Source organism: Coregonus clupeaformis, chromosome 26, assembly GCF_020615455.1.
Source record: "Coregonus clupeaformis isolate EN_2021a chromosome 26, ASM2061545v1, whole genome shotgun sequence".
In the NCBI taxonomy this organism is placed as follows: domain Eukaryota; kingdom Metazoa; phylum Chordata; class Actinopteri; order Salmoniformes; family Salmonidae; genus Coregonus; species Coregonus clupeaformis.
The window spans coordinates 1,537,069-1,552,539 of record NC_059217.1 but is presented as its reverse complement, the minus strand read 5'-3'; the positions used below and the strand labels follow the sequence as shown (position 1 = coordinate 1,552,539).

Sequence of the window (15,471 nt, the reverse complement as noted above, 5' to 3'; positions counted from 1 at the left end):
ATTTAAAAAACAAGAAAATGGTGCCATCTTGTTTGCTTAATATAAGGAATTTGAAATTATTTATACTTTTACTTTTGATACTTAACTATATTTCAAACCAAATACTTTTAGACTTTTACTCAATTAATATTTTACTGGGTTACTTTCACTTTTACTTGAGTCATTTTCTATTAAGGTATCTTTACTTTTACTCAAGTATGACAATTGGGGACTTTTTCCACCACTGCATGGCAGTATGGTTAATCAGGAATTCCATGCTTTCTTTTAAGCCTTCTTATACATACAGTGAGGGAAAATGTTGTACGTTTGCCCACTGACAAAGATGTAAAAGAAATGATCAGTCTATAATTTTAATGGTAGGTTTTTTTGAACAGTGAGAGACAGAATAACAACACAAAAATCCAGACAAACGCTTGTCAAAAATGTTATAAATTGATTTTCATTTTAATGAGGGAAATAAGTATTTGACCCCCTCTCAATCAGAAAGATTTCTGGCTCCCAGGTGTCTTTTATACAGGTAATGAGCTGAGATTAGGAGCACACTCTTAAAGGGAGTGCTCCTAATCTCAGCTTGTTACCTGTATAAAAGACACCTGTCCACAGAAGCAATCAATCAATCAGATTCCAAACTCTCCACCATGGCCAATACCAAAGAGCTCTCCAAGGATGTCAGGGACAAGATTGTAGACCTACACAAGGCTGGAATGGGCTACTAGACCATCGCCAAGCAGCTTGGTGAGAAGGTGACAACAGTTGGTGCGATTTTTTGCAAATGGAAGAAACACAAAATAACTGTCTATCTCCCTCGACCTGGGGCTCCATGCAAGATCTCACCTCGGGAGTTGCAATGATCATGAGAACGGTGAGGAATCAGCCCAGAACTACACGGGATGATCTTGCCAATGATCTCAAGGCAGCTGGGACCATAGTCACCAAGAAAACAATTGGTAACACACTATGCCGCGAAGGACTGAAATCCTGCAACGCCCGCAAGGTCACCCTGCTCAGGAAAGCACATATATATCCCTTCTGAAGTTTGCCAATGAACATCTGAATGATTCAGAGGAGAACTGGGTGAAAAGTGTTTTTCTGCTAAGGGGACAGGACAACTTCACCGCATCAAAGGGACGGTGGATGGGGCCATGTACCGTCAAATATTGGGTGAGAACCTCCTTCCCTCAGCCAGGGCATTGAAAATGGGTCGTGGATGGGTATTCCAGCATGACAATGACCCAAAACACATGGCCAAGGCAACAAAGGAGTGGCTCAAGAAGAAGCACATTAAGGTCCTGGAGTGGCCTAGCCAGTCTCCAGACCTTAATCCCATAGAAAATCTGTGGAGGGAGCTGAAGGTTCGAGTTGCCAAACGTCAGCCTCGAAACCTTAATGACTTGGAGAAGATCTGCAAAGAGGAGTGGGACAAAATCCCTCCTGAGATGTGTGCAAACCTGGTGGCCAACTACAAGAAACGTCTGATCTCTGTGATTGCCAACAAGGGTTTTGCCACCAAGTACTAAGTAATGTTTTGCAGAGTGGTCAAATACTTATTTCCCTCATTAAAATATAAATCAATTCATAAAATTTTTGACATGCGTTTTTCTGGATTTTTGTTTAGTTTTTCTGTCTCTCACTGTTCAAATAAACCTACCATTAAAATTATAGACTTATCATTTCTTTGTCAGTGGGCAAACATACAAAATCAGCAGGGGATCAAATACTTTTTTCCCTCACTGTATATACCGTATTCTATAACATTCTACTGTATCGTAGTCCATGCCGCTCTGTCATTGCTCGTCCATATATGTATATATTCTTAATTCCATTCCTTACTTAGACTTGTGTGTATTGGGTATATGTTGTGAAATTGTTAGATATTACTTGTTAGATATTACTGCACTGTCGTTAGAAGCGCAAGCATTTCGCTACACCCGCAATCACATCTGCTAAACACGTGTATATGACAAATAACATTTGATTGGATTTTATTTTATTTTATTTGAAAATAGCTGTGCAGCTCCCCATCCAACATGACAGAGCTTGAGAAGATTTTGCAGAGAAGAATGGGAGAAACTCCCCAAATACAGGTGTGCCAAGCTTGTAGCGTCATACCCAAGAAGACTGCCAAAGTTGCTTCAACAAAGTACTCAGTAAAGCGTCTGAATACTTATGTAAATGTGATATTTCAGTAAGTTTTTCAGCTTTTATTTTGCAAAAATGTCAACCTGTTTTTGCTTTGTCATTATGGTGTATTGTGTGTAGATTGATGGGGGGGGCACAATTTAATCAATAAAAGCTATTAGAATAAGGCTATAACGTAACAAAATGTGGAAATATTCAAGGAATGCACTGTATCAGCCTCAATATCAGTTTATTTAAATTTTTTATTTAAGAAACATGTTTACAGAATATGTGGGATTGAACCTGAAATCTTCAGTTCTGCAGTCAGATCATTAAACGCCCACACCAGTAGAAATCCACTTTTTCGAGCTGAAAGACGATGGCCAGAGCTTACCCATGATGTTGCACAAAGATGTAAGTCAACAAGTCATCGTTTTAGTCAAAGTATGATATATTCGGGCTTGAAGTGCCAAATCTGAATGTATGACTCAGGATTATTCCATGAGTCTTACGTGTCTTTTCCTATGAGATGACGTGCAAATTCTTTTCAGTCTACGTTTCGTTTCAGGGCTGGGTTTTATTTAAATGTTACCACCCACCAGCATGACAATGTTTATTAATCAGAAAAACCTGCAGCAAAGTTCTTCCGATTCGCGAGTCGTCTGAGAACCAAACAGCTTTTCTCTGTAGCCTACACTTGGGTTTCCACTAGATAAAACAGCCACAAAGTCCAAATTGGCTATATCGTACAAATTCATGAAAAGAAAAATGAGCTTTTTTGTTCTTAGGGAGTGAACATTATTTATAATAAGGGTTACATGGAGAAAATTGGACCTCTCTGAAATGAATGGATGTCCCTCCCTTCAGCAAAATATATTTTATCTACACACTCCCTGAACGCTTGAAAAAAAACAAGTGACCCTCCTCTATACCCAAAACAATAATGAAAACAAAGTGGATAGCAGAGAACATGTCTACCATTTACCCTTAATTGTTGGACAGACCATTGCCTAGATATGCAGTTTTAGAAACTGTTCTTCATCTTGTCTGCATTACATGGCAACGCAGGAATTCTGATAGTGCACAAGGCTGCAGGCCAGAAGATTGTGGGTTCGCAGACCACCGTGGATAAGAGTAGGGTTAGAAAGATCTCCGTTATAGTAAAAGCATTGCATGAATCTATCATCGTATTTGGAGGTGTGAGAAAAAATTGCCTTTTATAAACATTTCATGCAATTCTACGTAATTTTACATATTAAAACCACATATGAAATGTTTTTTATACCACACAAATTACCGAAATTACAGGCTAAGAATGGACAGAGAGATAGGCCTGTGTTCATCTTATCATATTTCTCCAATGCCACAACAGTGTGTCTTGTTTGCAAAAACAATTTCCCTGTTTGCAAATAATTCAATCTAAGACGTCATTAGGAATCTTCAAAAGTCATTAGGTACTTTCAAAAGTTATGCCTACCTTTCCACCCCAGACAGAGTAGGCCTACCGACGCAGAACATTTTAAGCTTTAACTGCTGGCTACTCTTCTTCCGTACCTTAACCCAACGAGAGAAGGTCACAAGTGTTTCCCTAAAAGCTGTCTGGATTTAAACATCTTCTATTGTACAGCAAGTGCATAGCTTAATCAATTGATAGTGACAGAAATAGATGACTTCCCAAACAAAGTCAGCCTCTGAATGTCAAAGAAATGAAACAATGAAAGCGCTGTTATAGATCACTTTATATAATTGGATCTGTTTCATTTTTTTAAATCTTAAAAGCCTGTGCTTTTTGACATTTTCTTTAATAAAAGGTAGGCCTAAGGCATACCCTCTCATACCCCCTCAATTCGAGTATTGGTCTTAACAGCCTTTCACTGACACAGATGTAGGCTTTTTAAAGAGTACGTAGTGGGTGCCCTTACAAAAAAAAGATTGCAGATTTGAAACTGCAGTAAAAGTGCAGTAACTGATCGACTGATATTTTGGACGCAGTACCAGTACCTGGAAACCTAACGAAAATGTTTGGGGAATTTTCTGTGGTGGTTGTTACAGATGTTGTTCACAACATTTTAGTTAATGTTCAGAGAACATTCCAAGGATGTTATTTTTATAGCATATTCTTGGAATGTTCCCGGTTTGCTGGGCAGTCTGTAGCTGCTGTACATCCGAGGCCTAATGCCTTAAAGTGGAGACGGATGTGAGCACTAAATAGACAAGAATATCCTAAATGTTATTTGAGACACTAAACCAACAAAAACGAGTTAACTATGTAATTTGCATTTTACATGCATTGTTGAACATGCACCCTGAAACTCAATCAGACTTCAGATGTATGGGGAAAACTGTCTAAAAGGGAGAATCATCAATTGGAAATGTTGTATGTAGGATTATTACAGTTACTATAAGTCCTGTGGTAGAATGATTTATTTGAATTGGTGCAGGTGGCAGGGCATTTTGAAGGATGCTTTCCGGCCTCTGGGTAAACTGTTGTTGCTCCCTCTCACTGTAAAGACCAATGAGATACAATGCTGTGCAGAATGATAGCTCTTTATCTCACCCTCACCATCAGATGCACCTGAATCACAGTCAACTGCCTGCAATGAAGGGTGGAACTGCTGAATGTCACAAAGCATCTGATTTCAATGGATGATGGAACCATTGATTTTGTGTACAGTAGCCTGTGACGTACATTCATCACAGGTGTTTCATATTCAATAGGTTTTACCTTTGTGTGGTCTGTCAAGACGATGTGGCTAATCACAGGCAGGACATAGACAGCAGTATGGTTTGTTTGTCAAAACAACATAGTGGTGATGCTAAAACTTTCTGTCAGTGCATTGACAACTGTTTGAGACAGACTGGAGAGCAGGAGATTCCCGTTGAGGCATAACCCCTTGAAGTTCCCATGCATTCCTGCCAGTTGTCCAGACAGCGTTTGCTCAGCTAAGCCTATGTCCTAATCTGTTTTTAGATGCATCTCTGCATTTCCTCTCACGCTAGGTCGGATGAAGGATGCTCCCCTCTCGCTCTCTCTCTCTCTATCTCTCTGCCCATCCATCCATCCCTCCCTCCCTGTACTCTGGGTGCTGATAAAGACAAGGACAGCCAATAGATTACTTGAAACACAACTCCTGTAATCCTGTAGAGCATGCTGCCTCACATTAATCAGAGCATCTCCTGCCTTACCTCCACATGGGGGCTGTCTGTCTGTCTAGGTGATGTCTGCACTTACTGTGCATTTGGAAAGTATTCCGACCCCTTCCCTTTTTCCACATTTTGTTACGTTACAGCCTTATTCTAAAATGTATTAAATATTTTTTTCCCTCATCAATCTACACACAATACCCCATAATGACAAAGCGAAAACCGGTTTTTAGAAATGTTTGCAAATGTATAACATAAAAAAAACGGAAATACCTTATTTAAATATGAGAATCGTAATTGACCAAGAACCCAATGGTCACTCTGACAGAGCTCCAGAGTTGCTCTGTGGAAATGGGAGAACCTACCAGAAGGACAACCATCTCTGCAGCACTCCACCAATCAGGCCTTTATGGTATAGTGGCCAGACGGAAGCCACTCCTCAGTAAAAGGCACATTACAGCCCGCTTGGAGTTTGCCAAAAGGCACCTAAGGGACTCTCAGACCATTAGAAACAAGATTCTCTGGTCTGATGAAACCAAGATTGAACTCTTTGGCCTGAATGCTAAGTGTCACGTCTGGATGAAACCTGGCACCATCCCTACGGTGAAGCATGGTGGTGGCAGCATCATGCTGTGGGGATGTTTTTCAGCGGCAGAGACTGTGAGACTAGTCAGGATTGAGGGAAAGATGAACAGAGCAAAGTACAGAGAGATCCTTGATGAAAACCTGCTCCAGAGCGCTTAGGACCTCAGACTGGGGCGAAGGTTCACCTTCCAACAGGACAGTGACCCTAAGCACACAGCCAAGACAACGCAGGAGTGGCTTCGGGACAAGTTTCTGAATGTCCTTGAGTGGCCCAGCCAGAGCCCGGACTTGAACCCGATTGAACATCTCTGGAGAGACCTGATAATAGCTGTGCAGCGACGCTCCCCATCCAACCTGACGGAGCTTGAAAGGATCTGCAGAGAAAAATGGGAGAAACTCCCCAAATACAGGTGTGCCAAGCTTGTAGCGTCATTCCCAAGAAGACTAGAGGCTGTAATCACTGCCAAAGGTGCTTCAACAAAGTACTGAGTAAAGGGTCTGAATACTTGTGTAAAAAAAACAAACATGTGTTGTGTTTTTTACAACTGTTTTTGCTCTGTCATTATGGGATATATAGTCTCATTCTCAGTTGTTATATCTTGTGCTCTCTCTGTTTTTCTCTATCTCCAGGTTCACTAAACCAGCCCCCATGTTCCTTGATCTGAATTTTAGACGATTCACCAAGATCAGCAAATTCTTCCCACCTTTTGGAATGAAAAAGCAAGGTATGGACCTCCATTTTAGATCTATTTCATTTTGGATTACACAGAGGAATGGGGAGACCTTGGAGAGGACACTGTTGACCAGTAGCTCAACTACAGGGAGGAGGATGTCTATGCTCTGGGTCACTGCTCAAATGAGGGAGAGTACACCATGTCCAAATACTGGCCTTATTGAGAAGAACGTCACTGTTTCTCCTAGCTATGCAGGGATCAGGCTATCACAGCAAAGCAAAGCATTTCTTGCAGCCCCTCGCTTATCCTTTTTTTTTTTTTATGAGATCACCAGTGTAACTGGTGTTTAATCTCATCAAATCTCTTATAAAGTTGGTGTTACACGTGTTCATTTTACATAAATATAAATATTATAGCTGTTTTAATATAAATCTGTCTAAATGTAATGATGATAATGATGGTGTCAGTGCTCTCAAGTTGTGCTAAATATCCCTGGAAAGGTATCAGAAGGATGACTTTGTAGTCTAGCTCTCCATGTTGCATGTGCAGAACATGGCTTGAAGTTCATGGTTCTCGGTGTCAGAGGAAGGGTGTTTGCTAGCTAGTGTTCTCGTAGAAATCTGTCTGACTCTGATACCTGACTCCATCCATGCCCTGCCCTTTCTCGGTAACACTGAACAGTAACATTGAGCAGTACCAACACACTACAGAACCACTGTCTGACCATCACATCCTTCTGCCTACCAATCACTAGCCCTGATTGGAAAGCCCCAGTCTCAGCCCCACACCTTTCTTCCTCACGCCACAAGTCTCCCACCCAAACACATGTTAGTCGTGGAATGATTAGCTACAGTATGTAGACAGCCACTATCCTGTCTTCAACACAGCATCATCTAATCCGTTTTATTTATTTTAACCTGTATTTATACAGGTTATTCTCATTGAAATGATATCTTATGTAAGAGAGACCTATTAATCCATAATAATCAGTAAGCTATTTGTGGCCAGACTGCCTGCCCTCACCCTCATGGCTGATCTGAACCAGGATGCCCAACCAACACACTCTACTCTCTGGGATATCACCACAATAGTCAACACCTCCTCTCCCTGGCTGTGTCCCAAATTGCACCCTATTGCCTATATAGTGCACTACTTCTAAGCAGAGCCCTGTGGGCCCTGGTCAAAAGTAGTGCACTACAGTTGACGTCGGAAGTTTACATACACTTAGGTTGGAGTCATTAAAACTCGCTTTTCAACCACTCCACAAATTACTTTGGTGCGAATAGTGCAAATCAATCCCAGAACAACAGCAAAGGACCTTGTGAAGATGCTAGAGGAAACAGGTACAAAACGATCTATATCCACAGTAAAACAAGTCCTATATTGACATAACCTGAAAGGCCGCTCAGCAAGGAAGAAGCCACTGCTCTAAAACCGCCATAAAAAAGCCAGACTACGGTTTGCAACTGCACATGGGGACAAAGATAGTACTTTTTGGAGAAATGTCCTCTGGTCTGATGAAACAAAAATAAAACTGTTTGGCCATAATGACCATCGTTATGTTTGGAGGAAAAAGGGGGGGCTTGCAAGCTGAAGAACACCATCCCAACCGTGAAGCACGGGGGTGGCAGCATCATGCTGTGGGGGTGCTTTGCTGCAGGAGGGACTGGTACACTTCACAAAATAGATGGCATCATGAGGAAGACAAATTATGTGGATATATTGAAGCAACATCTCAAGACATCAGTCAGGAAGTTAAAGCTTGGTCGCAAATGGGTCTTCCAAATGGACAATGAACCCAAGCATACTTCCAAAGTTGTGGCAAAATGGCTTAAGGACAACAAAGTCAAGGTATTGGAGTGGCCATCACAAAGCCCTCACCTCAATCCTATAGAACATTTGTGGGCAGAACTGAAAAAGTGTGTGCGAGCAAGGAGGCCTACAAACCTGACTCAGTTACACCAGCTCTGTCAGCAGGAATGGGCCAAAATTCACCCAACTTATTGTGGGAAGCTTGTGGAAGGCTACCCGAAACGTTAAACAATTTAAAGGCAATGCTACCAAATACTAATTGAGTGTATGTAAACTTCTGACCCACTGGGAATGTGATGAAAGAAATAAAAGCTGAAATAAATAATTCTCTCTACTATTATTCTGACATTTCACATTCTTAAAATAAAGTGGTGATCCTAACTGATCTAAGACAGGGACTTTTTACTAGGATTAAATGTCAGTAATTGTGAAAAACTGAGTTTAAATGTATTTGGCTAAGGTGTATGTAAACTTCCAACTTCAACTGTATATAGGGAGTAGGGTACCATTTAATATGCTGCCCTCTCCCTCCCCATCTCTCCAGTGTTAGTCACACTACAGATATGCGAGTCATTTTTGACAGATCTGAGACTGTCTCTACATCAATGCTTTTATTGGCCTACAGTATGACACATAATAATAATAATAATAATAATATGCCATTTAGCAGACGCTTTTATCCAAAGCGACTTACAGTCATGCGTGCATACATTTTTTATTTTTATTTTTGTGTATGGGTGGTCCCGGGGATCGAACCCACTACCTTAGCGTTACAAGCGCCGTACACATGATTTTGAACAAATGACACATCCCGTGACACAATCTACTATAGTATAGTTAAGGATCACTCAGAGGCAGTCATTTCCTAATCCAGAGCCTGGGGACCCAAAGGGGTACACATTTTTGTTTTAGCACTAAACACCTCATTCCACTAATCAACTCATCATCAAACGTTTTACTAGTGAAATTGTGGGTTTTGTGCTAGGGCAAAAACTGAAATGTGCACCCTCCGTGTCCCCAGGACCAGGATTAAGAAACACTGCTATAGGCTAATAATACTTTTAGCAAAAATGTTTATTTTTAATTCACAATCTGTAGAAGCAATGAGAATAGAAAGGTTCAGAACTTTTGTAAAACATCACAGTACGGTTGAAATATATATGGCAAATAGAAATCATATATGGATGGTGTTAAGAGATAAATGGGAGGTATTGAATAGAGTTGAAGGATGGGACTAATAACAAATAACAACAAATAATAACAAAGATAGCTAATAATGTAAGCATACTGTGTCCATAATAAGTATATAGGTTGTATATTGGGAGCTTTTGGGAAAGAGCACAGTTAGAAAGATATGGCATATAGAAGCAAACCGGATGGACATCATGAAAATGATCGGAGAGGTTGAGAGTAGAAGAAGTTCAGGAGCAAAACAATTAAATAATATATATATATATATATATATATATATACACCTACTGGAGAGCTCTTCTTTTTCTACACCCATTCAGCGTCGTTCACACCCTGTTAAGCCCTAGCCCCACCCATCTCTTTAAGGATTCACATGTGAGGCTATGTACTAAACAACCAAATATTTCAAGACTAAAGGCTGGTTTATACTATGGGTGTGTTCGTAAATTCAATCTGGAGTGCCAGACTGCGCTCTGGGCATTCGTTAACTCAAATCAAATCAAATCAAATTGTATTGGCCACATGCGCCGAATACAACAGGTGCAGACATTACAGTGAAATGCTTACTTACAGCCCTTAACCAACAGTGCATTTATTTTTAATAAAAAAAGTAAAATAAAACAACAACAAAAAAGTGTTGAGAAAAAAAGAGCAGAAGTTAAATAAAATAACAGTAGGGAGGCTATATATACAGGGGGGTATCGGTGCAGAGTCAATGTGCGGGGGCACCGGCTAGTTGAGGTAGTTGAAGTAATATGTACATGTGGGTAGAGTTAAAGAGTAGCAGCAGCGTAAAAAGATGGGGTGGGGGTGGGGGGCAGTGCAAATAGTCCGGGTAGCCATGATTAGCTGTTCAGGAGTCTTATGGCTTGGGGGTAGAAGCTGTTGAGAAGTCTTTTGGACCTAGACTTGGCACTCCGGTACCGCTTGCCGTGCGGTAGCAGAGAGAACAGTCTATGACTAGGGTGGCTGGAGTCTTTGACAATTTTGAGGGCCTTCCTCTGACACCGCCTGGTATAGAGGTCCTGGATGGCAGGAAGCTTGGCCCCAGTGATGTACTGGGCCGTACGCACTACCCTCTGTAGTGCCTTGCGGTCGGAGGCCAAGCAGATGCCATACCAGGCGGTGATGCAACCAGTCAGGATGCTCTCGATGGTGCAGCTGTAGAATTTTTTGAGGATCTGAGGACCCATGCCAAATCTTTTCAGTCTCCTGAGGGGGAATAGGCTTTGTCGTGCCCTCTTCACGACTGTCTTGGTGTGTTTGGACCATGATAGTTCGTTGGTGATGTGGACACCAAGGAACTTGAAGCTCTCAACGTGTTCCACTACAGCCCTGTCGATGAGAATGGGGGCGTGCTCAGTCCTCTTTTTTTTCCTGTAGTCCACAATCATCTCCTTTGTCTTGGTCACGTTGAGGGATAGGTTGTTATCCTGGCACCACACGGCCAGGTCTATGATCTCCTCCCTATAGGCTGTCTCATCGTTGTCTGTGATCAGGCCTACCACTGTTGTGTCGTCTGCAAACTTAATGATGGTGTTGGAGTCGTGCCTGGCCATGCAGTCATGGGTGAACAAGGAGTACAGGAGGGGACTGAGCACGCACCTCTGAGGGGCCCCTGTGTTGAGGATCAGTGTGGCAGATGTGTTGTTACCTACCCTTACCACCTGGGGGCGGCCCGTCAGGAAGTCCAGGATCCAGTTGCAGAGGGAGGTGTTTAGTCCCAGGATCCTTAGCTTAGTGATGAGCTTTGAGGGCACTATGGTGTGAATGCTGAGCTGTAGTCAATGAATAGCATTCTCACGTTGTCCATTCGTAAATTCAGAGCATTTTCCTCTCGGAGCGTTCAGAGCACACACTGGACGCTCTGGCTGAGGAGTAGGGTTGATTCGAGCGTTCTGGCCCTAACAACAGCAGTCAAGCATCCACGCTTGGCTAGCTTGCTAGCTACTTCCAGACACAAATGAGAGAACAGCTCACTCTGACCATTTTACTCACCCTAGTAGAGCTGGTTAGGTTGTTTTTATGATTGTGACCGTAACTGTGCTTCTGGCAACAATTTAATTATGCTTTTTTGCCAACATTTACTGACGCCGGCCATATTCAATGGGTGTTGAGCATTCATACATTCGTCAGTATGACGAGAGTACTCTGAAATCGGAGTAGATAGCCAGAGTGAATTTACCAGCAACATCTATCGACAGTTGTCGCAGTGACATCATGAATATTCTATTGAAATGGTTACTTGCATAGTGGAATCTTTTGTTTAGACATGTACAGTGAGGGAAAAAAGTATTTGATCCCCTGCTGATTTTGTACGTTTGCCCACTGACAAATAAATTATCAGTCTATAATGTTAATGGTAGGTTTATTTGAACAGTGAGAGACAGAATAACAACAAAAAAATCCAGAAAAACGCATGTCAAAAATGTTAGAAATTGATTTGCATTTTAATGAGGGAAATAAGTATTTGACCCCCTCTCAATCAGAGAGATTTCTGGCTCCCAGGTGTCTTTTATACGGGTAATGAGCTGAGATTAGGAGCACACTCTTAAAGGGAGTGCTCCTAATCTCAGTTTGTTACCTGTATAAAAGACACCTGTCCACAGAAGCAATCAATCAATCAGATTCCAAACTCTCCACCATGGCCAAGACCAAAGAGCTCTCCAAGGATGTCAGGGACAAGATTGTAGACCTACACAAGGATGGAATGGGCTACAAGACCATCGCCAAGCAGCTTGGTGAGAAGGTGAAAACAGTTGGTGCGATTATTCGCAAATGGAAGAAACACAAAGTAACAGTCAATCTCCCTCGGCCTGGGGCTCCATGCAAGATCTCACCTCGTGGATTTGCAATGATCATGAGAACGGTGAGGAATCAGCCCAGAACTACACGGGATGATCTTGTCAATGATCTCAAGGCAGCTGGGACCATAGTCACCAAGAAAACAATTGGTAACACACTACGCCGTGATGGACTGAAATCCTGCAGCTCCCACAAGGTCCCCCTGCTCAAGAAAGCACATATACAAGACCGTCTGAAGTTTGCCAATTAACATCTGAATGATTCAGAGGAGAACTGGGTGAAAGTGTTGTGGTCAGATGAGACCAAAATCGAGCTCTTTGGCATCAACTCAACTCGCCGTGTTTGGAAGAGGAGGAATTCTGCCTATGACCCCAAGAACACCATCCCCACCGTCAAACATGGAGGTGGAAACATTATGCTTTGGGGGTGTTTTTCTGCTAAGGGGACAGGACAACTTCACCGCATCAAAGGGACGATGGACGGGGCCATGTACCATCAAATCTTGGGTGAGAACCTCCTTCCCTCAGCCAGGGCATTGAAAATGGGTCGTGGATGGGTATTCCAGCATGACAATGACCCAAAACAGACGGCCAAGGTAACAAAGGAGTGGCTCAAGAAGAAGCACATTAAGGTCCTGGAGTGGCCTAGCCAGTCTCCAGACCTTAATCCCATAGAAAATCTGTGGAGGGAGCTGAAGGTTCGAGTTGCCAAACGTCAGCCTCGAAACATTAATGACTTGGAGAAGATCTGCAAAGAGGAGTGGGACAAAATCCCTCCTGAGATATGTGCAAACCTTGTGGCCAACTACAAGAAACGTCTGACCTCTGTGATTGCCAACAAGGGTTTTGCCACCAAGTACTAAGTCATGTTTTGCAGAGGGGTCAAATACTTATTTCCCTCATTAAAATGCAAATCAATTAATAACATTTTTGACATGCATTTTTCTGGATTTTTTTGTTGTTATTCTGTCTCTCACTGTTCAAATAAACCTACCATTAAAAGTATTGACTGATCATGTCTTTGTCAGTGGGCAAATGTACAAAATCAGCAAGGGATCAAATATTTCCTTCACTGTAGCTAGCTAAACCATCATCTCAACTCATAACGTTACTACCCTGCAGGAATCTGAAGGTAGCTAACCAACCAGCTAGCTAGCTATCATTAGGCTATAACTAGCAATGCAAATGGCACTGAGATACAAATAATATTACTACAGTAACACAGATCATACACATAACGTTAGCTAGCGAGCCAGCCAGCTAACATTAGCTAGCTAGCTAACAATACGCTTTAACTTGAAATAAACGACTTTGACAAAATTAGAAACGTGTAATATCTGAAAATGTAGCTAGCTAGACGATCTTACCCGTATACATGGATGGACACTTCTCCCTCTCTGTCACGGATTCCATGGTTGCCCTTAGTTTGAAGATGTAATCCGGAGACAGGTGTTGTAAACAATAGTCTTCTGTGTGTTCTCTTTCGACTCCCTCTGCATATTTGCACTCAAACGCCAGAATTTTTGCCATCTCCTTAGTTATCATACTCTAATTCCACTGGAGAGCAACACTTTTGCTTTTTGCTGTTCTACTACGTGATATCGTTAAAAAAAGCCACGTTAGAAAGGATTACCTACACATACTGACCAGCTCATATTATAGACAAAAGCATGCAGACCACTATGGCAGACCAATCCGAACTCATCTCTCGGCATGTCTAGCCCACTCATTATCTCAGCCAATCATGACTAGCGGGAAGGTTCCTGTCTTTTTCGGTGGCTAAACCAACTAGGCTCGTAATTTAACAATTGTATTCGTATTTACAGATGGCATACACGTTTGTTATTAAGGCACATGAAAGTTCACATGTTCCAGAAAGCATTTCTGCCAAAAAACGCATTTTGATTGAAAAAATGTTTTACATTGAAATGGCTCTCCTGTGAAGTAGTGACGCATAACATACGCCTAGTTTCCTGAAATGAGTCACAGTATAAATACTGTAGTATTACTATAGTAAAAACTGTAGTATATACTATAGTAATTACTGTAGTGTTTTTGCCAATATTACTGTAGTATTTACTATAGTGTTTTTTGTTTAATTATCTTTGACATAAAAGTCTGTATTCTAAGGTTGTGATGTAACCTCATTCCCTGGGGTCCAAGGGTTGCTGCCAGGAGAATGTGCTTGTTTAACAATCTTCTATTTTCTCCTCAGAAAATATCATAGATAATATTCTGACTGCCACAAAGCGCTATGGTCTGGGAGATGAGCTGGACAGGTATGTCACACCTCTACCACAACAACATCAGGGGGCATCTTGGGATATTTAAAGGGTCATGCTTGCTTCTCAAGGACATTCAGAAACTAACCTCCAGTATGCAAACTCTCGGCTTACTCAGAAATATTCTAGCCTGGTCCCAAAAATGTTTGTGCTGACTTGCCAACTCTTATGGTCATTGTCATGCCAAAACGACCATATAAGTTGGCTAGACAGCACAAACAGATCTGGGACCAGGCAAGAAATATGTTCTACCAATCCCGAAAACGTTGCTGATTTTCCAGCGTTCTGTCTTGTTAAGGGCTTGGTTCTTTCCACAGCCACTATCTGCCGACCTGATATCATCAACTAAGGAAATTGGGAATGTGTTTAATTTTCCACCTGGAATGTAGAACTCAGACTAAACAGAGGTAACATTCTCTACTACATAATGCTGTCAGGGTACCTGATAGCGATTGGACAACTACTAATCATATCAGAATCAAATGAATCACTGTGCAGTATTTGTCATTTTCCTCTCTTCACAAACCTTACAGAACTTGTGTTTTTCTGCTGTTCTTTTCCTGCTCTTCTAGTCTGAGTTGTAAGAAGTGCATCATCATGGGAAATGGTGCTATTCTGGCCAACAAGTCTATGGGTGCAAGGGTTGACGAGTACAATGTGATTGCAAGGTCAGTTTTAAAAGGCACATCAACACCAGGATTCTTAAATAATCTTTCCTAGATTCCTTACATCGTCTATCCTTGCCTCGTTCTCAGCACTAGAGGAGAACATCCGAAGTTATCTGACCTTCTCCAATATGTTTTGAGAAGGATGCGAAGAGAGAGGATGCGAGGAATTGAGGAATTGAGGAAAGACAAATTG

At 41.7% G+C, this 15,471-nt stretch overlaps 1 protein-coding gene across 3 annotated transcripts in view; it reads left to right on the top strand.

Moving 5' to 3' along the window:
• LOC121540498 (CMP-N-acetylneuraminate-beta-1,4-galactoside alpha-2,3-sialyltransferase) overlaps window positions 1–15,471 on the top strand; it is a 108,169-nt gene that overhangs the window by 42,245 nt on the left and 50,453 nt on the right. For all 3 annotated transcript variants that reach the window (XM_041849413.2, XM_041849412.2, XM_041849414.2), the window contains 3 exons: window positions 6,478–6,572; window positions 14,544–14,607; window positions 15,183–15,278. In XM_041849413.2, coding sequence (XP_041705347.1) covers window positions 6,478–6,572; window positions 14,544–14,607; window positions 15,183–15,278 — 255 coding nt within the window. The remainder of the gene's footprint in view (window positions 1–6,477; window positions 6,573–14,543; window positions 14,608–15,182; window positions 15,279–15,471) is intronic.